Below are 21,992 nucleotides of genomic sequence, written 5' to 3' on the forward strand. Positions count from 1 at the left end.
CAGCTCAAATTCGACTAAATTGACCAACTCTCGACGGCCACATTTCTCATCCTCAGCCATTTCATTACCAACCTCTTTTCTGGTTTTCACCATCCATCCCCCGCATTGGTTTTCTCCCCAGCTTCCCCCTGGAGGACTTAAACAGAGCTAATTGAAATAAATGAACTGAGGAGCAAATCATAGTTGATTACATTGGCTGTGTGGATGCTGATTGCAAGCTTGTTGAGGGAATGTTTCAGAACTAGTTGATAATGAAGAGCCTTGTTTGTACATTACACTCTAACTGGACACAGCAGACAGCCACATGCTCTCGTGGATATTGTTATAACCCACCTGTTGGGTCTGGAAAGGAAAAAGATAAGAGAATGATTTCTTTTTTGTTTTTATTTGCACATCAATTTTTGACAAATGAATTTGTTTTTCATTTAAGCAGCCGGTTACTGCTCATTAGGAACTCAGAATAACTGTACAGTATATAAAATTAGTACAACAAACACTATTCACAGGAGGAACAGAGCAGGATCAGACCGAAGGAGAGGAGTTCATTACTGGAATATTTAAATGCAGTGAAACAAATATTACAATGGCAGCATTTTGCTAAATTACACATACTGGGCACACGGTCTACTGTTAAAGACGGAGGAGGTAGACTGAGCATTAAGATTTCATTTGCTAAAGGGAATATCTTTCATGAAATAGGATTCACATTTATATGTAAATGTTGTAAAATTGACAGCTCCATTTGTATATTTGAAGAAGTCTCTGTTAAGGACGAAATGTGGAACAAACGGTAGTTAAAAGATAATCTAAAAACAAATCATGGAGCTGTTTGAGAGGCCGTGAATAAAGGAATAAAATGGCATTATAATTGCACCTACAGTAATTTAAGAATATTTGGTTCTCAGCTCTATAATTTCTGAAAAACAACGATATATTTTGTTGTTTGTTTTGTCATCTTTTCCTTTGTTTAAGTACCAAACATGGACTAGACTACAACTGCATTTTGTTATGCAACCCTTTTTTGTGGAATGGCATGATATAAATGTGGTTTAGGATACATTTTACCTTTTAAAGCTATCAACCACATTGCTCTGAATTGTGCCCAACCTCCTTTTACTGGCCCTGTGACATTGGCACAATCCGCCAGAACAAAAACACAGTAGACTAGTCCCCAGTCTCTGAGGGTGTTTCCTGCTGAAAGAGCAATAACCCTCTCCCGCTCTAGTCCTATAATCCTGCCCACAAAGACACAAACACAGGGACACAAAATGAACAGAATCGTCTTTAGCACCACTGAAGAGCAAATCATGTCAAATTAATGGCAACATACTGTCAAAATGTAAACATATGAACAAAACTGAGATACAAAAGCCTCTGAGTGTGGCGTAAAAGCGAAAAAAAAAATATGTCAGCAGTTATAAAATGCTTTCAAGAGATGCGTGAAATGTCTTATAAAGAATAAAGAAGTGCAGTTAAGTCTAGAGACAGTTTTAATTAGCATGCTCTTAATTCTTGCCCTGAAAAATCCCAAAACCTTGATGCTCTGGTATGTAATTGCAAGTATAGCACAGTAGAAAGGATTTTAGTCTGACATATATAGTACTGTAGTCCTTATAAACATGGATGGCTCAAAAAGCTTATAATTAAACCTATAGAGGAAACCAGTCAAATAAAGGAAACAAATGTATCCTTTCAAGTAAGTGTCGGGTTCAATAACTAGCTATGCCTATTGAATACTAATCAAGGTAATTCACTGAGCAAACTGCAGTTGAAGGGTAAAAAGGACAATTTATCATTCTTGCACGCAGGAAATTAATTATGGTGCTTGTGTGGAATTAATATGCTAGGCTAGGCCACAACTGCTATGCAATTGTCATTAGAGTGAAATCTGAGCATGCAAATGAGTATGACATCGTCTCTGATTTATTCCTTTGCAGTCTTTGTAAAACATTAGGTAGCAACCAGTTCATCCGAGGTCTGAAAAGTACCACTTAACAGACCCATACACAGAGTGACAGACTGTTCTTTACTGCTATCGGACACATTTGTCTTGTTAGTTGTCTTGATAAGTGGTCATTGTAAAGTGGTGCGGTCCTCATTATTCTAAAGGATAAATTAAAGCACAACAGTGAGAAAAAAGAAAAGAAAAACACTTAAAATTAAATATATCAAATTGGAAATATTTCCCTTTGGTAAATGTGCTTTGTTCCCATTGGTACATGTCCTCTTTCTTGCCTCTCTTCTTATTGTTGTAAAGCCATAGAACCTATTTCATTGGCCACGGAAAAGTCTTAAATTAATATACCACAAACCCAACACATACAGGAGCATGATATAATAAATATTGCTGGGGAAGCAGTTCAAGTCCATTTTCTTTTAGTAAAACTTGCTATGCAGGTCTTTTTTTTGTTGTTTCTGGTTGGCAAGATGTTAACCATTGAAGCATACTCGTCCAACTTCAAACCCAAACTTCTGGTTGCTCTTGCCAAAGTCTACTGGAGCCACATCTATAATAGGGAGGAGCTCTGCCGAGGGGGAGTCGATCTCCAGAACAGTCCTTTCCTGACCTTTACGGACCTGAAAGAGAAAAATGAAAGCCATTATTAGAATTTGCTTCTCTTAATACGACTTACTAGCGCCCCCGACTCTCTGCCACAAATCCCTATGTGATTTGACAACAGAAACACAATTGAAAAACACATTACTTTCATTAAGGCTAATTGTTATTTGTCTAGCTAGCCCCTTCTTCTGGCATGTCTCTGCACTGACCTGGCATCCATCATGCACTGCATTAATGAAGAGGCTTTTGGCTTGTGTCAGCTCCTCATCATTGCTGCCCCGGAAGCGGAGGGCAAGCTGGTAAGAGCGGGAAGTGCTGTCAAACCAGCCGGCTGAGTTCTGGCAGGTATAGGTGAAGCTCTGCTTGGCTGTGGCACTTAATAGTTTCAGGAAGGTCAGCTGAACTACATGCACAGGGTTCCCATCCCTGTCACTGTAGGAGAGCTAGATGACACACATACAGAATCCAGAATGAGGAAAATACTTGCATAAACAATTTTCCTCTATACTGTAAGAGTTGAATCGACAGAAAAACACATCATTGCCTATAATCTGCCTCAGACAAATATAAGTTTTGATTTTCACTATAGCACCTAATTACAAATCTCCTTGCTTGTACTAACTGATGACTTTCCTTAAGCAAGGGTGAAATAGTCCTTTTCAGAATCAGAAAGCAGAAGGAAAGTATTGTAACAACTGAGGACATTCAGTGGAGGAAAAAAAACCTATGCAGATTTAAGGACATAGTGCAAGAAAGGCAGTGAATTGTAATTGTGCTGGCAGCTTTATGATTGTCTGAGATGGTTTTGAGACCTCTGATCAGGTACTCTTGAAAGGCCAGAGTTATGAGCATGCTATCCTGAATGCTAGTCGGTGAGAGAGCTAGCATTCAGTGACTCATCCAGAAGGCTGAAATCAACTCATGGCAATATCAAATTAGTTTTCTCATTGCATAAAGTCTAATAACTTGATACCAAATTGTACAATTTGCAAATAGACAAAAATATGTTCACATGCAATCATGTGCACTTGGAAGGACAGACACCCGCATGCCTAACCTTTCATGTGAATACAGTAGTACAAATGCTTGCACCTCAATCATATGCAGGGGTATCATTCGAACACTCACAATTAAGATTAGTAATTTAGATGAAAAAGCCTACCTGGCATTTGGAGCCAGCTGAGATAAATGGGAGGAGTTTTTTTTTTTACCTGCTTTCCTCTCCTGTATTGGCTGAACCAGCTTCCAGGCTTCTCTTTGTTCCATGCTGCTAATTTCACCTGGACAGAGAAAGCAGGAGGGAGACGCAGAGGGGGGGGAAGGGCAGGATGTTGAGTAAAGTTTTAAGCTCAAGGGATATAGGGAAGGATTTGTGCCTTGATGTAATATGACGTGGTTGGCTTTGTAAAGGCTGATAGCAAGAGATTACAGACTTACATTCTCAATCCTCTTGTCAGGGTAGAGACATGTCTCTCCATCAGCTGTGAAGTTACAGTAGACCTTGATGGAGTCTCGGTTACAGCCCTGGTTAGGATCAATCCAGTAGTCTCCTAGAAAATGCACAAAAAACATGTCAATCAAGTTTTGGATTTTGATATAATTACTGCATCAACAAGATGATAACAAACAGCTGGCTTAAAAAGGAGTGTATGTTAGAGAATGGGTTCTAGTTTTACTGGATTATTTTTCCTTGATACAACTTTTAAGGTGGTGAAACAGATATAAATTAAGAAGCAATGTCTTTTATACCATCTTTGTAGTCAGGTTGGACCATCATTAGCTCTTTGCAGGTTCTGGCAGGGCTCTCAAATGTACCCAGGGGTCTTCTCATTATCTCCACCTCTGTTTTCATGGAAGACAGGGTGGCAAATACTTCTTCCATTCCCTCAGCATCCTCCAGAGGCTGATCTCCTTGGAGGAACTCCTCCATATCCAGCTCCACATCCTCCTCCTTGGATGAAGCGCCTCCTCTTGCCCGATCCGAGTGCCTTCGTTTCTTTCGCCTGCCCTCCCTGATGGGCAGGGGCTCAATCATTGTTGCAGGGGGTCCCTGGAGGTAGAACGGATAGGTGAGCAACATATAATAAGGAATGAAAGAGGGTGAAGCTGGCACTGCGAAGGCCATGATGTGTATAACTGATGTTACTCACTGGGGGTCCTGGGAGGCCAATTCTGCCTGTATCTCCTCTGGGGCCAACGAGACCCTGAAGAAAAGGAGAGGACAAAACTTTGTGTCAGTCATGTCTCACCTAGTCACACCACTCGCACTTGGCTAAATCCCTGCTTTATCCGGACAGATATGACTGCTGCTTTATAGGATTATCCAGCTGTGTGCATCAGCACTCTGTGGTCAAAGCTTGGCTCTCAAGACACGCTGTAGTGGTTTTTATAACATTGTACACACTAGAACCAAAGCCTATTAAAAGGGCCTGATGGAAAATCCCACACAAGGCAATTGTGGCTATACAGCAGGCTTTTAGTTCCAAAGACATGTGGTAAACACAGCAGAGCATTATTATTATCAAGCATGGTACATTTAAGCCAACAAACACACTTTTTCTCTCTTACCCAGCAGATGTTCCCAGCAGATGCTAGCCAATCAGCAATGTACAGAAATGGCAATGTACAAATAAATAAGACAGATTACTGAACTCACTATTTCTCCCTTCGATCCTTTCTCACCAGCTGCACCCTAAAATTGGAGAGGAGGAGTAAAGAGCAGTTAAGACATAAATAACATTAAAATGTTAGATAACTTTCTAATTACCTAAATAAGCACTGAACAATACCCTTCAACTATTCACCAGAAAATAAGGCACCTGCTTGACAGGGCAAGTTATGGACAATATTATTGCTATCACTGCTGAGTAGAAATGAGTAATAAAAGGGCTTTAAAATTGTGCTTAAGTTATTGAAGATGGAATCACTTGCAAAAACCCTGAGATCATAACATTTTATGACCTTTTTTAATGAGTTCTCATTGAGTTCACTGAAGAATTGATCAGCCAATGTTGATCAGAGTTATAGAACAGTGGTTGTACTAGGTGAGCGGCTTTGTTTAAAAGCCTCATTGAATCCATTTTTATGCTGTTTATACTACCGGTAAATATCTTCTTTTTTTTTCACTTGCAGAATCTTGAACAAAGGATTCAAATATGTATTGACACAATTCAACAGACCATAAGTAAATATTGTTGTAACAGCTATGTCACTTACTGCCAGTCCAGGTGGTCCCAGTGGGCCAGTGGGACCAGGAGTGCCGCCTGCACCCTAGATATAATGACAAGCATATCTTGTTGGTGCACTGAACTTCCTCCTTGCAAAAGTGTATCACATGTATCCATAGAGGTTGCAATAAAATATACCTCATCTCCCTTAGTCCCTCGGCTCCCCTGGTTCCCTGGCAGGCCTCTGTCTCCCTTCTCGCCATGTTCTCCTGGGGGTCCAATTAGACCGATCAACCCTCCATGACCCTGCAGACAGAGACGTGGTCATCAGTATTGTTTCCCAGGGTTAAGGCTAGTACAGAGAGTTATTTTTGTCAAGGACACACTCACTTTATCTCCCTTGTTTCCAGGGTCTCCTTTTAAACCTGGGAGTCCTGGTGGCCCCTGTTTACAATCAAAGATTAGTTATTTGTCAATGCTGTAGATTCTGTTCATTTGATTTCTTATTATAAATGTCCCAAGCTTCATTAACAACCAATTATAAGGATCTTACTATTGGTCCTGGTGGTCCAGTTTGTCCTGGTGGCCCATTTAAACCTTGCTCACCCTACAAAAAACAAACAAACATAAGAATTAGATATTGGCTCAAGAGAAACAGAAGACAAGGTTAAACACAAATGCTACCTTATGTTAACTATTGTCAGTTATGTTTCTTCTAGAACTGTCTGATTTGGAAAAAACAAAAATGTAATAGTGATCTTTTTGACCTATACTGTGATATGATTCACAGTGTTCGAAGGATATAATTATGGCATCGTTATTCCCATTTTCATCGAAAAATATATTTAATTGTGAAGGCTGACACACCCTCAATGTATTGTACAAATTCTTTTCTGATGATTCACCCGATGAAAGGCTAAGGACTAAAACGTGTCAGTAGTAGCCAACATTTCATTGGAAATTAACAAAAGTGAGCAGGAATTTCCTCTTCTCTTGTGTACTGACCGCAGAGCCTGGGATACCTCGAAGACCTTCTGGGCCAGACCTCCCTGGCTCCCCTTGGGGTCCCACTGGGCCTGTCTTCCCCAAAGGACCATGGTCTCCTAACGTCCCCTACAAACCAGAGGCATGGACACACAAAGTGAGGTGTTAGGCATAAAAACACCTGAAAGGTTTTGTTGTAAGGCACCATGCCTTAACCCGGGGCTCAGTGCAAGCCATTAACTTTACCTTGGCTCCCTTCATGCCCTGCTTCCCTTCTTTTCCTGCGGGACCTATATGACCCTGGGGATAAGAAAGAGAATGTTGTTGAGATAATGGCAATAACATAAATATACAATACACAAAGCTCACGAATGTATATAATATATTTATCATACCCTCCGCCCAGGAGGTCCTGAAGGACCTGGCTCTCCAGAGGCTCCTAGAGGTCCCTGCAAATAACAGAAAAAGGAATTAGTTAAAAAAGAAAAAAATGTCCAACTTGTCACTAAACTGAGAATAACTTTTAATAATGGGCAAAATGGCAACATGACACAGAGAATATAGACTTTAGCTAAGCATACAGCATAAAGCTACTAGTGCTGTCAACATGTTCAAAGTGGGAAGAAAATGCTTACTGCTTTGCCGGGTTCTCCATTGTCTCCTTTAGGCCCAGGGCCACCATCTACTCCCTGGAGAGAAAATGTACGTAGAAGAAATTAGCAATTAAAAGGTTAATGAATGTATAATAAAACAAAAATAACAACAAATACTCACATTGACGCCAGCTTCTCCAGGGGGACCTGAATCTCCAGGAAATCCAATTGGGCCCTGTGGTTAAAAACAGTGAGTAAGAAACCATTGTGTGCCTGGCATAGCAATAACTGTTTGACAGAACAACTAAAGCAAGAAAAAAATAACTGTTTCAGAGAGAGAAATACTCACAAGGTTGCCTTTGGGTCCGTCATCTCCCGGTGTTCCTCTGGGTCCTGGAGGCCCAGCTGCACCAGGTGGGCCTGAGTCACCCTTTTCCCCCACATCGCCTTTACCACCCTAAGAAACCAGCATGTGAAATGACAATCAATGAAAGGGCTAATAAATTATGATCTTGAGCAAGATATGAAGGAAAGGGGGAAGTCATGGAACTCACAACAATGCCGGTCTCTCCAACTGACCCAGGGTTTCCAGCTTCCCCATCCTCTCCCTGGTAAAGAAGGAACAATCAGTAAGGTAAATTCACACCCCACACACTCACACACACATCCTGCATTCACACTGCACCATCATTCCATGAGGTTGCTAATGGCAAATGCTGACCTTCTCTCCAACAAGTCCAGGCTGACCAACTCCACCAGTTATTCCAGGTGGGCCCTGTGGCAAGTGGAGAGGGAAGCAAAATATCATAAAACAAGGGCAAGTTTAAAATATGAATTTGACTTTTTTTTTTTTTATCAAGTTCTTGGTGCAGTTTGTTGTTGTTGTTTGTCAGCAGTTCTGCTCACAGAATGCTGAATCTACATCACATTATCACAACACAAGGAAAAAACTGAGTGTCAGGTTTGCTATGTGGATAATGTTTGAGTCACACAGTAGGGTGGATTCTATGTCCCCCTCTCCACCATTTTGTTTGTTTGTTTGTGTATGCGCATAGATGTTAGCGTGCATGTAAGTTTGTCAGTGTATTGTGCTCTCCCTCTTGAGACAAACCCAGTAAAAGCACGTCTTCGGTAGGGTGCACAAACATGATAGCTGAGTACAGCCACACACTACTACTGAGCTCCTGCTGTCAGCTGCTTTCCTCACATGACATCCCTCCACCATTTCGCTCTTTTCCGCTTATCCTGTATAAATCCATTAATGGATCCCACCATTTATGCACCGCTGTATTTCCATGCTTCCTGTGAGGAAGCACTAGCGTGGCACACACAGATTTCTGCAGCTTGATGCTGAATAATTGACGGTGTGAAAGGCTGCAGCGAGATGGCCATTATGAGAGGTAAATATAACTGCCTCTCAGGGATGATAGTCCAATACTTCTTAATGATTCATAGAGCAGTAAATATAACTCTCTCCCAGGAATTGTATTCTAATAGTGTTTAATAATTGAAGTTTCAAAAGCAGTATAGGGGATCTGGGTGGATCTGTATAAGAGATGAGTGTAGGGGAAATATAAAGTTCATGATGTGAGTAATGATAAATTATTGTTCAGTTTGAAAGGTAGTTAATCCTGTGTGTTCAATGGTGGTCTTCTTGATTCCAAAGCTAATAAACTGTCCAAAAAGGCATGCAACTACCATCACTTTAAAATAATAAAGCTCCAATCCTTACACAGGGTGTGTTATTTCAATATTGCATTACAGAAACAAAAATGCAATGACGCCCACTTAATCCTATTAATTAAACAATAGGCAATTTTTTGCAAACCTCAATGAATTATCCAAAAAAAGAAATGTGAACAAATGTTGATATCTGGTATTGCTCATTATCATATGAAATGAACAATCGTATGTTTTCTAATGTTTTGGAGAAATACTGACAATTAGTTATGGATATGATGGCATGTTGACATAAACATACTGAATTTTGCCCCACATTCTACCTATATATGTGTTTTGATTGCACTCTTTTCCGTGCTCAATGGGATGTCTGTAATATAACCATAGTCATGCTGACATCTGAATACAAATATGTAATTTTAGAAAGTCATGCTGCACCCTACCTCTCCACCACTTGACCCCTGAGGTCCCCGTGGGCCATGCTGTCCTGGAGGCCCCTGTTGAGAGAGATATAATGTCATATTAGGATATCAGTGCAGATGAAAATGATGACCCACATCAATAAAACACAAACATAAGAGTTTGAGCTGGAAACTCGCTAGTGCACCCTAAATTAAATGTGTGTTTGAAGTCGGGCCATGCTGAATTGCTTATGCAATGGCCCCAGTGTCTATGATCATTATCGTAGTGACATGATGAAGACATCCAGACAGGTCATTACCCTCAATATGACACAAGCTCTGATTCTCCCTCCTACCCTTTTCTCTTATTCTCCCTTTTTTAATAAGAAACTTCTATAATGTGATGTGAAAAAGCATATTCTCTCAGCCACAGTGACGGCATCTGACTTTCTGTGCAGCTCAAGAGAGAGCAGCAAGCAATTAATCCGAACTGTGCTTGGCTTCAGTTTCAGTTGAGTAGATGTTGAGCTGTGCTCGGAATCAGTCCGAAGTCTTGGAGGGAGCGTTGTGTTGTAGAGTCAGAGAGACAGACCGACACACAATCTGCCCAGAGAGACACTGTGTGGGACTTGAAGAAACACATATCCTTCTGGCGGAGAGATACTTGAGCATTAGAGGGGAGAATTCTGTGATCCGCAACGCTCACACTTGAATGAAACTTTCCCACTGAGTCTCCAGCCTCTGTTCTCTCCTCTCTTCGTTTCTTAGTGTTTCTCTCTCTCCTTTTCTCAGTCTTTCTCTGTTTCTTCCCTTTGTTTTGGTTCCATTCTAATGCATTGCCTCCGTAATCTGGCTGTGGAAAAGAAGAGCTATAAGGAATCTTGTTGAAATGTGTTCATGGTTGACAGCGTTGTGAGATGACTGTCACAAAGGAGGATGCTCATTAGACAGCCAAGGCTGAGGCTAATCTGATTAGCAGCTGTCACACCGTCTTCCTGCTCACAGCCAGAGCCCCGCCTCTTCCTTCCACTCTATTGCTCCACTGCGTCCTCTCTGTGACTCTCTCTTTTCTTATTTATCCTTTACATTTCTTTACGTCCTTCTTGCATGGTCATGGTCTACTGTCATTCACACTCAGCCTTGAAGATCCATCAAAATCAAAAACACAACTTGAGATTATTATAGGTTGTAAGGTTTCTGTTTTTGCAATCATTATTGTGGATATCAATTTATCAGATAATGTAAATATATGACTAATGCCAACAGACAAGAGATATGAGGAGAGCATCTGAGAGCAATTCACTGAAGAGTATTTGTTTCTAGCCTACGGCTGTATTCTTCCACAGCCACCATAATAACACAGTATGCCTTGGTAATATGGTTAATTAGTTTGCAGCTACTTAGCACAGCTATTTATGGATGTTCATTGATTTGAATAACACTTCAAACCCCACACGAAGTGTAAGCATTGTTCAATTGTTAAAAGTGTCATTGTGTCATGATTATAATATGTATATGATTTATAAATTTGAATCCTGGCTCACTGGCATGGCTTACTAGCTTAGTAGCTTACTAGAACCATCAGTAACCAGTCAAATGTCTGCTTTGAGATATTCCTATTCTTAGGAAACCAATTTAGCAGTTTTCCTCAGTTTCTCTACAGATGAGGCTGATTAGTTTGTTTTGTGTCTAGAGGTGTCGAGGCTATGAAATAAAAGCTTTCAGTATTCAGGAGCAAATTAACCCTTTCCTTTATTCAGTTTCCCATTAAGTCATTGTTGTTATACTAACACAAATACCATTTACTAATTTGAAGATTTAATTATTAATGATTTTTATAAATTTCACTCAACTCAACAACTTCATTGTGTTTCTTTAGACATGTAATTTGGTGCCATAACATGATTGATTTAGGTATACCTTATAAAAGTAGCGTCAACACAGCCATATTAGGACCACCCACAATAATGAAATAGTGCTTTAATTTCCTGGCAATAACTACGCATTTCAGTACCACCTGTTTGAAACTCAGAGAAAAAACTGAGCTGGGTAATTATCTCAGACCATTTAGTTCCCTTGTACTGAATGGCCCACATCTCCTCAAAAGCCATAGAGTTTCCAAACCGTTAACAGACATGTAAATGATCTGCAGAAGTTCTGTTTTACACATCAAAAATTCCTAGTAAATTATTAATTATTTTTCCACTAATGAATGCTTTTGATCTTAACAAAAGAACCATTACACAGTTTCATACTACGTTGCTTTATGCTAGATACTGGAGAGGAAATAAAGACAAGTGTAAAAACATATTCAAATGTTTTTGGAAACTGAAGAAAAGTTATGTCGAGATCCAATATCAGTCAAGACACAGACCATTTAACGTCATAAAAAGTATGAAGCAAAGTGTAAGAAGACAGTAAAGTGGTGTTGAGAAAAGCCTCGAGACTGACACTGGTGTTGTATGTGCTTGGAATGCTGAAAAGTGCTTACCATTGAGCCAACATGCCCGTTCTCTCCTTTGTCCCCTGGTAGTCCTGGCATTCCCTAGAAATGTAGATATGGTGAGGATTGCAGTCTCATACATGAAATGGAAACCAGTACAAACTAAAGTATAACTGTAAAATTAGAAAAGCGCCCATGGGATACTGCCAGTTTTATGATAGGATAGTACATTTTACCTGTAGTCCAGAAGGACCAGATGCCCCCTTAAATCCTCTGTGTCCTTCATCTCCTTTCGCCCCGTTCATGCCCTGCTGCCCACGAGGACCTGGCTCACCATCTGCACCCTGAAATAAACACAGACAGGTCAGCACTGTTAAAGCTGAGGTAGGCAACTTTTGAGGAAGCGGCTCTGTAAGCTACATTTTTAAAGTATCCACCCAAAAAAAGGGCCTCTATCCAAAGCCTCCCCTCAAAAACGTGCATTGCCTAAACTGTGACAAATTATCCCCAATGGACCTCTTCTACCAATCTTCATTTGCTTTGTTCTAAAATTATACCTGAGAAAGGTCTTGGAAAAGTTAGATTCAGGATGTGTTTCTTATCCGCTGCATTGTTTGTACCTGTGTTCTTTCTTAATAATATTATACAACTGTTTTTCTATAATGCATTTTGAGTTTATAACATACTGTCAGTCCTGGTTGGCCCACAGGACCTTGGATTCCAACAGGTCCAGGTGGCCCCTAGAACAGAAGGGTAGTTTAATACACATCTGATGTAGGAAAAATGTTACCAAAACCATCTGCTCATTCCACCACAATAAATTGCTGTATACAAATTCTAAGACGTTTTTCCTCTACGTCCTAGCGTTGCGATGTAATGATGTGATGCCTATTAGACTATTGGCCTAATATTCATACTCACAGATTCTCCTTTGTCTCCTTTGCCGCCCTTCTGGCCTGATGCTCCTGTCTCGCCCTATGGAGACAAATGCACACATGTGAATAAAACACAGATACAACTACGCCCAAAAGTCCCCATCACTTTATAGCAGTGCTGCAGTCCATGCTGGCTGTTCCATCTATCTACCTTGTCTCCATCCTCTCCAGGAGGTCCAAGAGATCCAGCAGCACCTGGCAACCCAAGAGGTCCTTGTTCCCCATCACTCCCAGCAGGCCCCACAGGCCCCTTCTCTCCCTGGGGAACAGATGGGAAAACCACAGACTTCAAGCAAATGCCACAATATTTATTATCCTCATATAGCAGCGTGACACCTTGATTAATATATCATAACAGGAGGGAAACTTTCACCCAAGCAGGCTTGATCACATGTTTTCATCAACCTGCTTTATCTCCTTGTCTCCTTTACCACTCTCCTGCTCTAAGTCTCATAATGACACATTCCAAGAAAGAGCATGTGTTGTTTATTACCCAATGGTGGGAGGTGATGGTACAGTATGTATTCATGGATATTGTTGCCTAAGAAACAAAAATTTGCAATGTTCCAAATCTTACTGGCTCGCCTTTCTCTCCCATCGGCCCAGCAGGACCCACTCCACCAGACCTTCCTGGCTGGCCAATAGCACCAGCCGGCCCAGCGGGGCCCCTCTCCCCAGTGGCACCCTGGAAATAGGAGGAGATAGAGAGTTGAGGTGAGCATGTCACTTGACACTCTCTTCGTTTTAATGCGGTGGTCACGATCAGGGATCACCATGGAAACAACCTCATGCTTCATATATCCCAGCATTCTATACCACATAGACCTTGGGCAGAGAGAAGGGGATGGGATGAAAAGCAATTTAATAAAATGAGACTTACAACAGGTCCTGCAACACCAGGTAGACCCTCTCCCCCCTTCAGACCTGCAGGACCCTGGAGAGAAACAAAGAGAACTGTCACACTCAAACAATAATTTTAAGAAATCAGTTTTCATATGCAAAACTCTTATGTAATTAGCACACTTTTTACCATCCGTAACAGCAATGTTGGTATTGATTTCACATTGTGAGTCTGTGTTTGTCCGTCCAGATTTGACATTGCAAAACTGTCTAAAGTCATTTTAACTTCAAATGTGATTACTTGCAAGATGCACATTTCCAAAGAATATTTAGCTGTCATTGAGTGATGGTGAGGATGTGAGATTTATGGAAGTTTGCGTTACCATTGCACCAGTGGTCCCTCTGCTCCCTCTGAAGCCTTGTAGCCCTGCAGAACCACTTTTCCCTGCAGCTCCTGATGGACCTGGGTCTCCCTGGTAACCACACATACACACACATGTGATTAGATATAAGGCAAGAAGCCAGCAGACAGCAGGCCCTTATGCATTCATAAATCACACCAACCCGAAAGTCACACCAAGAAAGTACATTTATCTTTTATGAGCCATAATACACTCAACACCGTGTGGTTTCCTCTTTTATTTATTAGCAAATTAGAGGAAAGAATGAGACCCAGGAGATAAGATATTCTGGCAGTGCTGAGAGAGTCCTTGGGCTTTATTGAATATAACAGTAATAAGGTGATGCTGGCAGGTGATTAGGATCCTGTCATTGTGATGAAAACTATTCACCTTGGCGCCCTCCTTTCCGGCAGATCCTGGTAAACCATGTTCACCTGGTGGTCCCGGTGAACCTGGATGGCCTCTGTCTCCAGTCGGTCCTGTCTCACCAGATTTGCCCTGAAATGAGCAAGTTATATATCGCATACAATAAGCAAGTTGCATATCACAAAACATGTAATCTTATATGGCAAATAATTAACAATAGTTTGTTCCCCTTACCTGTGGTCCAACAACACCTGGGGGACCGGGGGGTCCATTTTTGCCTTGGAAGCCCTGAAAATTAACAAGAGTGATTCTGGTTACCCTCATGGTTGAAACAGTCAGTTAGACGCACACAGGGAAGCCACTCAACTTGCACTCTTACTACAGTCATTCAGTGCTGAAGTCATAGCTTTCAACTTTTTGCTGTGTTTACACATGCAGTGCGATAAAATAAAATGCTAAATATGAAGCTTTATTGAGATTTAAGGTGACTCACTGGTTCCCCTCTCTGGCCTGGATGACCTGGTAATCCATCTTTGCCTGGTAGACCCTGGAAAGAAATACATCTCTTACATCATTGTTATGAACTGAACCAAACATGAGCATAAAACATGGGATGAAGTAGAAATTAGAAACATTAAATCACAGCACAGGCATTTCGGCAACTCACATTAGGCCCTTTTGTTCCTGGTTCGCCATTTCTTCCCTGGGGTCCTTGGGGGCCCTGGAAAATTTGAACACAGATCAGTCTCAACCCCCTTTGCTTCTCTCGCACTGATTTATGAGATTGTTTCTTTAATTCAAAGATATGTTTTCTATGATGTGCATCTCTTGTCTTATTTAGGCAGTATATGTACATTCTTATCCAAGATTACCTGTTCTCCGGGTGATCCTTGAGGACCATCTTGTGCAACAGAACCCTACAAGGCAGAATACAAATAAAAAACACAGTAGGAAAATAGGAGCCATTCCAACATGTTAAGGCTCTTGCCTGCAAACACATTTTTAGCTTTTCCAAGAAGGTGTAAGAGGGTGAGTGTGTAGTCTGAAACATAACCTGTCAGACAATCACTTTTCACTGAACAACGTGCCTCATCATCTTAAAGTGAACGGCAACAATTAATCTGCACATTGATCCATACTTTATGAGACAGCCAGGTGTGTGTTAATGTGTAACTGTATGTGCATATGTCTTTCTTTATGTCTGTATGTGAGTGTGAGTGTGCATGTCTCAGTCTAAGCACACCTTTTCTCCCGGCTTTCCAGTGGGCCCCCTTGCTCCTCTTCCCCCCCGGGCTCCCTATAAGAAAACAAACAACAGTCTGATTAGCACATGCATAACTCATCTGGTAGGGTGAGATTAACAACTTGTGCTATGAAAGCCCTGCAGTTATGTTACAGTTTGTAAACTGATGGTATCTAATTAAAGCACATACTGATTTATACATAGAGGAAGCATCTTGAGGTGTACTTACATTAGGACCTCTTTGGCCCCCAGTCCCGGCCTGACCAGCCGGACCCTGCATTATAGAGGTTAACAATTACTTATCAGCTCCCACACACAAAAAATCTGAAGCCGTGTTAATGTGCTAAAAAGTCACAACAGTCCTCACCCTTCGTCCTTTCTCTCCTGAGACACCGGCCCCTCCAGGGAAGCCAAGTGATCCCTGGAGACACACATAGAGGTTAATCAGCCTCAGCCCTCGATTCATCACACATCACCCCCGATGCCTCATTAACATATAATTAACTACTGTATCAAATTAAAGCAAATTTAATCCATGGTGCTCAACACAGCCTTAAATACACCATTCATCAACATGTAATGAATTGATGTCACTAATGAACTATTAATAAAATAGCGTTTTTTAAAAAGCCATTTATCATCCTTTATTTTTAATCAGACAGGAAACAGTCCAGGCAAAGACACTCATCTTGCTGGAACCAGAGGAGACGTTAACTGATCATGATAACTCATCAATGTTAAATCACCTTAGGACCTTGTCTTCCTGGGTATCCCGGCAATCCAGGCACACCAAGTTTACCCTGGAGAGAGACAGGCAGAATAAGAGGAAAACATAAACTAGAGAATGATATGTGTGGTGATATGTATGTGAAGAAAAGTACATAAAAATTACAAGATGTATATAAAATGCTGCTGACTATGCATGCAACAATGCAGCCAGATTGATGCATATAGTGATGGCAACATTGCTGAATATATTCACACTGGTTTAGTGGCAGTTGCTTGAGGGCATTCAACATCTTTATGTCCAGGATTGTTGTGATTTTCAGACACTTATTTTATTAAAAACCTTTGGGATAAAGTAATGTAATTCTACAATTTTATTGAATTCCTTTATTGTCATTGTACAGGTAAAACAACATTTAAAAAGCAATCCTCCAGTGCGTATCTCCATATCAACAATAACTAATAACTATAGCAACACAGTGCACATTTAGATACAAATGTTCCTTATGCTAGCAGACTATTTGATCTCCCTCCCTCTCTCTATTTTGTCCAAACCTTGACTTGTAATGTAATTGAAATTGTTTAAAAAATAATAATAACCTTCTCTCCAGCTATTCCGATCGATCCTGATTCTCCCAAGGGTCCTGACTGGCCCTTAGGCCCCTCTGGTCCATCCTCTCCACGGGTACCTTGAACTCCATTATCACCCTAAAATCAAGGATGAAAGTAGAATGAAAATGACCATTTTAATATCCACTCCATTGGAGAAAAAGTGAGAAAATGGTACTGAGGCTTGTGATTTGTGGGCGCTCTCACCCTGTCTCCCTTGATTCCCATGTCACCTTTTGACCCAGGGAAGCCGTCTTCTCCCTGTTATGCATTGAGGAGAGATGATGTTTAAATAGAAGTTATTTAATGATAAATGACATCATTACATTGTCATTTGTCAAATCTTCTTCCAGTCACAATACACCAGCTCTACAACCACAGAAACAAGTTTTTCTCACCTTCTCTCCTTTGCCCCCCTTTAGACCCCTAATTCCATCCGCTCCCTGTGAAGTGGGAAAACAGTTATTTTACAAAAATCTCACATCAGTTACAAGGCTACTCTGGACATCACAAAGAAAATAACTGATTGTCTGCATGTTCAGCAATACCACATCTTACTCACTGAAATGATTTATAAGTGTGTATTGATTTGCTCTTGACCTAACATTGCTATGCTATTGAGTAGTTATTGACCTTACATTCATTTCATACATGATTGCCAACAAGGTCAGGCTTCCCTGAAACTATGTCAAGCCAAACTACCAGATAAACTACCAGATGTGTGATGTAACAGAACAAACACAAAGCAGAATTCTATTTCATGATAACTTTACTTTTATTCTACCAGTTTTAAAAGCACACTGTCAGAATGGACAGCTCCACACAGCTCTGCTCTATCTGACTCCAACATCTATCCCATCCGTCAAAAGCTCCTCACTCTGTTGTTAGCAACCCCCTTGAGAAACGCGGTGCTTTCCCTCCACCTGTCACCTGTCAGTCATAGACTGAAACAGCTTGTCCATCACAGGTAAATACACTTGCAGAGTAAAATGTGCGAGAGAATACACATCACAGTAAACATTACACCAGAGATCGTGATGCATTTAGGTCTCACCTTGACTCCACGGGTCCCTGGGTACCCAACAGGTCCCTGAGCACCTGGTAAACCCTACATACAAAATAAAGCGTTCAGTTTTAGACAGTCGCTGCCAGAAAAAATGCATTTGTCAGACCAGTTATTAGTACACGTTGCACTCAGTCACGGTATCCTATCTTTGATTGTCAATAACCATTCTCAAACAGGAAAAAGCTGATGATGCTAATGAGTGCATGCTGCTGACTCTAATGAGCTAATGCTTTTTCACTATGAAGTCAATGACATTGTAGGAACATAGTGATTATAATGATAAGAGGGAGCTTTATTGTGCCAGGTGAGTGCACAGTTACAACAGATTGCAAGAAACACCATGATATTGCACTTTTGATATCTTGCTGTGACACAACATTATAGCCTCAGATATTCAGTTACCCACTTGGATGCCTTTCTCTCCCGTGGGACCCTCTCTTCCTGGGTGACCCTGAAATGATATGTCAGGGATCAGAGTGACTTAGAACCGCTGAAAATTACTAATTATTGTATTACTCCTTGATGGAAATTTCCATGTGCAACCAACCAATGAAAAAGAGGAAATGCCATTGCCACTGAGACTAAAGCACCATAAAAACATTGTGTGCTACAAAGCGTTGCAGAACAAAACAAAGAACATTAAGTGAAACTCATAAAAATGTGTCTTAACTGCAATCTAAAGTCATTTCTGTGCATTGCCTTTGCAATTTTTAGAAATGATTTCCTAAAGCTCATCCTGATATGGATCAATTCCTTAAATGCTTCATGTGTCCCCCTACTGGTAGAACACATAAAGTGTAGGAGGGCAAATTGTAATACATACACTTTTAGGGTGTGCATACATAAATGGCTATTTAGTTGTAATTATTGTGAGCTTTGGAAAACAATGTATCAGTGTCAAAAAGTGTTGTAGACTTTTATGTTACTGCCATTGAGTCACTTGAGCTTAGTGGAGCCTATTTGTTTATATATATATACTGATTGTGCAAAGGTATGCATGGATACATGTATTTGTGCTAATGCCTGTATATGTGTGTGTATACTTACGGTAGGACCATCAATGCCTGGTAGTCCCTGCATGCCTGAATTACCCTGCGGACCCTGTATGTGACAGAAAGAAGAATGAATACTGAGATGAGCTTACGGTAAAATATAGCACCTTAACTTATGTCTTCGATACCACATTTCAAATTTTTCTTTGCAAAAAAGATTCTATTTGTGACTTAGTCTCCACTTTTCTCCTTTTTTCAGTCTAGCCCCCCCATGTGCAGTGGCCAAGGCCGGTGTGTGTGTGTTTCTTTGATATTGATTTCCTGTCTAGCCGTATCTTGTCTGAATGGGAGCTAGAAGTGGTTGGATTGTCCTCTGCAGCTCGATTGGCCTGGGTTACGTGATGACGGGTCACAGGGTCACAGCTTTAATTGTGAAATTAAGTGAGAGACATGCAACCTACCTTCTCCCCTGGCAATCCGATGGGACCCTGAGCACCAGACAAGCCCTGGACCAGAACACAGCATCAATCAGGTTAAATGGCACAGGGCCTTGCTTTTGCAAAAATATTTTTTAAATGAAGTAATCAAAGCAGTTGTATTTTGTCATTACATTTAAATGTCATGCAATTTGAATGTGAAAGACTTGTAAAAGCCCAATATGCCCAAGGATTTTCAAATCTGTAAAAGAACAAATCAACCTTCAGCTGGAGTAATACATATAACAGGAACTGGAAATGTTTGAGAGAGAGAGAGAGAGAGAGAACGAACTGTACAAACAGACTGCTGATTGTACTTATTTGAAGAATGTCTTTATGACTTAAATACAGTTAAAGGATGTGTAGTTAGTAGATTTATGATCATCAGCACCATTTTTTTTGTATTGTTATAGTACCTGTACTCCTGGATTTCCCTGTTGACCTGGGGGCCCTATCTCTCCAGCTGCACCCTGCCAACAACAAATACTGAAAGTCACACAATCTGCCTCTACATTATATATATCATAAGGTCATCATCATATGACTGGTAACAGGTTAATTAAAAGGCCAGACAAAGCCATACCATACCATCTGATGTTTCTATAGCTGTTAACAACATGCTCATTTTTAATATAAATATTTATACACATATTACAGTATGTTATAAAGGTAGCAGGACTGACCAGGTTGCCCTTGGACCCTTGTACTCCATCCATTCCAAGAATACCCTGAAAAAATACAAGATGTCAGAAAACAATGGATGAAATGTCCAAGTTTAATCGGAAAAACGTTTGATTGTTTCCTTGTTTATATTCAGTGGCATATTGATGATTCCAAGCACTAAAGGACCTTTGATTGAGTTGAAAAGACTAAATAGCTGTGATTTTGTAATGAGGGCGATGTTGACTTACCGACTGGCCAGGCTGGCCAGGTGGCCCCCTTGGTCCGACAAGACCCCGAGAGCCCTGGGGAAAAGCAGAGCAAATACTAAGAAGCTAACCTGCATTCATGATAAGATGGATTGAGTGCTGAATACCTAATCAGAAATCAGAACTACGGAGAGAGAGTGAAAAACAGGGGGAGAAAAATAATGTATTTAACTATGTGTAAGTGGGGGCATCTAGTTTTGTATGTTTGTATGTGCTAGCCATAACGACAGCACAAGCCTGTGTTGGTGTGCTCTGTTTTTGTCAGCCCTCCTCTTTGTAGGCAAGCCAAGCCACCTGTTCCAAAGCCACATCTGTGATCTCCTGGGAAGTGATTGATATGGAAATATAATCATTCAGGCCAGGATTTTTATCTCTCCCCTCTCCTACTCCATCTCCTTCCTCTTTCCTCTCTCTTATCTCTTTCAACACCAACCAAATTTCTGCCTCGCATTTGTCTCTTGCTGCCTCACTTTTCCCATCATTTCCTCTCTATCGCTCTCATCAAACCAGCCAACTCCTCTCCTTTCATGCACTGTATCTTTGTATTTAAACAGAGCTTTCCTAACATGTCCTATTGCACTCTAGTTTGTCCTGCATTGGTGATCCATTTGGAGGGACAGAACCCCGCTGTGCTTCAACCTCACCTCCTGGGAGGGAGATAGAGTATGAGTCATAACCAATAAACCAGTGTTCACTGCAGAAGTACAGAGGAAAAACGGCAGCTTCCTCAACAAGGCATTTTCAAACTAGAGGTCGCTCTGTGATCTAAAGCTACCTCACAGGTAGAGTCTCTATGACAGATTTTGAATATATGTTGTGCTTTTCTACGTTCTTGTCTTCAAGCTGCATGCTTTTTCCCAGTGACCTTTTCTCTCTATGCTACGGTGAGTACTGTGGCAGTATCACATTAAAAAGGTTTGATTGTCCTAGTTTTTTATTGTTGTTGTATATCGTATAATATCATGCAGGGTTTTTGTGATTGTATTTTTCTGAAAATCTAATGCAAAGAGTTGATCCATATCTTTTTACATTTACCTTTTTACTGTAGAGTAGCAATAAACATGAACTGCATTATGTGCACCACAAGAGGACATATCATCACGGATGGGGTTACTCACAGGTTCGCCTGGTTGCCCTCTTGGCCCAACAGGTCCATCAGATCCCTGAAATAACAAGATGGAAAAGATTCAACACCAAAATGTCATGCACCTCTTTCAATCAGTCTCAGGTGTGGATACATTTATATCCCCACAGACATAATCTTTGAAAATAGCTCATTATAGAAATTCACTGCCTGACAGATAAGGCTCAACTATCTTCCAGCAAAGACTAATAGACTGCTCTCTCAAATTTCCCCCGACCGCCTGCATGGATTGATACTATCTTGACAGATTTCTTTCTTTCATATTTTCAATTCTATGTCAGGGATGCGCAGCGTAGCTCTCGTTTCTTTAGCAAACCTTGATTGTGAATGCACTCAGTCCGGTGCCTTGCAAAAAAAAGATTGAACAGTTTATGACTTCAGTTAAGCTTACTTTGATCGGTAAAGCTTTACCATCTAGTTAGTTTGTAGAATTGATT

At 40.8% G+C, this 21,992-nt stretch overlaps 1 protein-coding gene across 2 annotated transcripts in view; it reads right to left on the bottom strand.

The window, feature by feature from the left end:
- Positions 1 to 366: 366 nt before the first annotated feature.
- Positions 367 to 21,992, bottom strand: part of col5a3a (collagen, type V, alpha 3a) — a 42,499-nt gene continuing 20,873 nt past the window's right edge. For both annotated transcript variants that reach the window (XM_063904005.1, XM_063904004.1), the window contains 48 exons: positions 21,530 to 21,574; positions 20,394 to 20,447; positions 20,166 to 20,210; positions 19,899 to 19,952; positions 19,468 to 19,512; positions 19,062 to 19,115; positions 18,421 to 18,465; positions 18,003 to 18,056; positions 17,347 to 17,391; positions 17,156 to 17,209; positions 16,940 to 17,047; positions 16,360 to 16,413; positions 15,981 to 16,034; positions 15,843 to 15,887; positions 15,614 to 15,667; positions 15,243 to 15,287; positions 15,038 to 15,091; positions 14,864 to 14,917; positions 14,605 to 14,658; positions 14,395 to 14,502; positions 13,987 to 14,076; positions 13,644 to 13,697; positions 13,341 to 13,448; positions 12,915 to 13,022; positions 12,750 to 12,803; positions 12,515 to 12,568; positions 12,065 to 12,172; positions 11,877 to 11,930; positions 9,428 to 9,481; positions 8,026 to 8,079; positions 7,859 to 7,912; positions 7,654 to 7,761; positions 7,486 to 7,539; positions 7,347 to 7,400; positions 7,107 to 7,160; positions 6,958 to 7,011; positions 6,733 to 6,840; positions 6,281 to 6,334; positions 6,118 to 6,171; positions 5,926 to 6,033; positions 5,777 to 5,830; positions 5,217 to 5,252; positions 4,711 to 4,764; positions 4,310 to 4,610; positions 3,998 to 4,110; positions 3,772 to 3,840; positions 2,770 to 3,003; positions 367 to 2,577 (listed from right to left, as the gene is read on the bottom strand). In XM_063904005.1, coding sequence (XP_063760075.1) covers positions 2,431 to 2,577; positions 2,770 to 3,003; positions 3,772 to 3,840; positions 3,998 to 4,110; positions 4,310 to 4,610; positions 4,711 to 4,764; positions 5,217 to 5,252; positions 5,777 to 5,830; positions 5,926 to 6,033; positions 6,118 to 6,171; positions 6,281 to 6,334; positions 6,733 to 6,840; positions 6,958 to 7,011; positions 7,107 to 7,160; positions 7,347 to 7,400; positions 7,486 to 7,539; positions 7,654 to 7,761; positions 7,859 to 7,912; positions 8,026 to 8,079; positions 9,428 to 9,481; positions 11,877 to 11,930; positions 12,065 to 12,172; positions 12,515 to 12,568; positions 12,750 to 12,803; positions 12,915 to 13,022; positions 13,341 to 13,448; positions 13,644 to 13,697; positions 13,987 to 14,076; positions 14,395 to 14,502; positions 14,605 to 14,658; positions 14,864 to 14,917; positions 15,038 to 15,091; positions 15,243 to 15,287; positions 15,614 to 15,667; positions 15,843 to 15,887; positions 15,981 to 16,034; positions 16,360 to 16,413; positions 16,940 to 17,047; positions 17,156 to 17,209; positions 17,347 to 17,391; positions 18,003 to 18,056; positions 18,421 to 18,465; positions 19,062 to 19,115; positions 19,468 to 19,512; positions 19,899 to 19,952; positions 20,166 to 20,210; positions 20,394 to 20,447; positions 21,530 to 21,574 — 3,573 coding nt within the window. In that variant the 3' untranslated portion in view covers positions 367 to 2,430. The remainder of the gene's footprint in view (positions 2,578 to 2,769; positions 3,004 to 3,771; positions 3,841 to 3,997; positions 4,111 to 4,309; positions 4,611 to 4,710; positions 4,765 to 5,216; positions 5,253 to 5,776; positions 5,831 to 5,925; positions 6,034 to 6,117; positions 6,172 to 6,280; positions 6,335 to 6,732; positions 6,841 to 6,957; positions 7,012 to 7,106; positions 7,161 to 7,346; positions 7,401 to 7,485; positions 7,540 to 7,653; positions 7,762 to 7,858; positions 7,913 to 8,025; positions 8,080 to 9,427; positions 9,482 to 11,876; positions 11,931 to 12,064; positions 12,173 to 12,514; positions 12,569 to 12,749; positions 12,804 to 12,914; positions 13,023 to 13,340; positions 13,449 to 13,643; positions 13,698 to 13,986; positions 14,077 to 14,394; positions 14,503 to 14,604; positions 14,659 to 14,863; positions 14,918 to 15,037; positions 15,092 to 15,242; positions 15,288 to 15,613; positions 15,668 to 15,842; positions 15,888 to 15,980; positions 16,035 to 16,359; positions 16,414 to 16,939; positions 17,048 to 17,155; positions 17,210 to 17,346; positions 17,392 to 18,002; positions 18,057 to 18,420; positions 18,466 to 19,061; positions 19,116 to 19,467; positions 19,513 to 19,898; positions 19,953 to 20,165; positions 20,211 to 20,393; positions 20,448 to 21,529; positions 21,575 to 21,992) is intronic.

This window comes from Eleginops maclovinus, chromosome 16 (genome assembly GCF_036324505.1).
Source record: "Eleginops maclovinus isolate JMC-PN-2008 ecotype Puerto Natales chromosome 16, JC_Emac_rtc_rv5, whole genome shotgun sequence".
Classification (NCBI taxonomy): domain Eukaryota; kingdom Metazoa; phylum Chordata; class Actinopteri; order Perciformes; family Eleginopidae; genus Eleginops; species Eleginops maclovinus.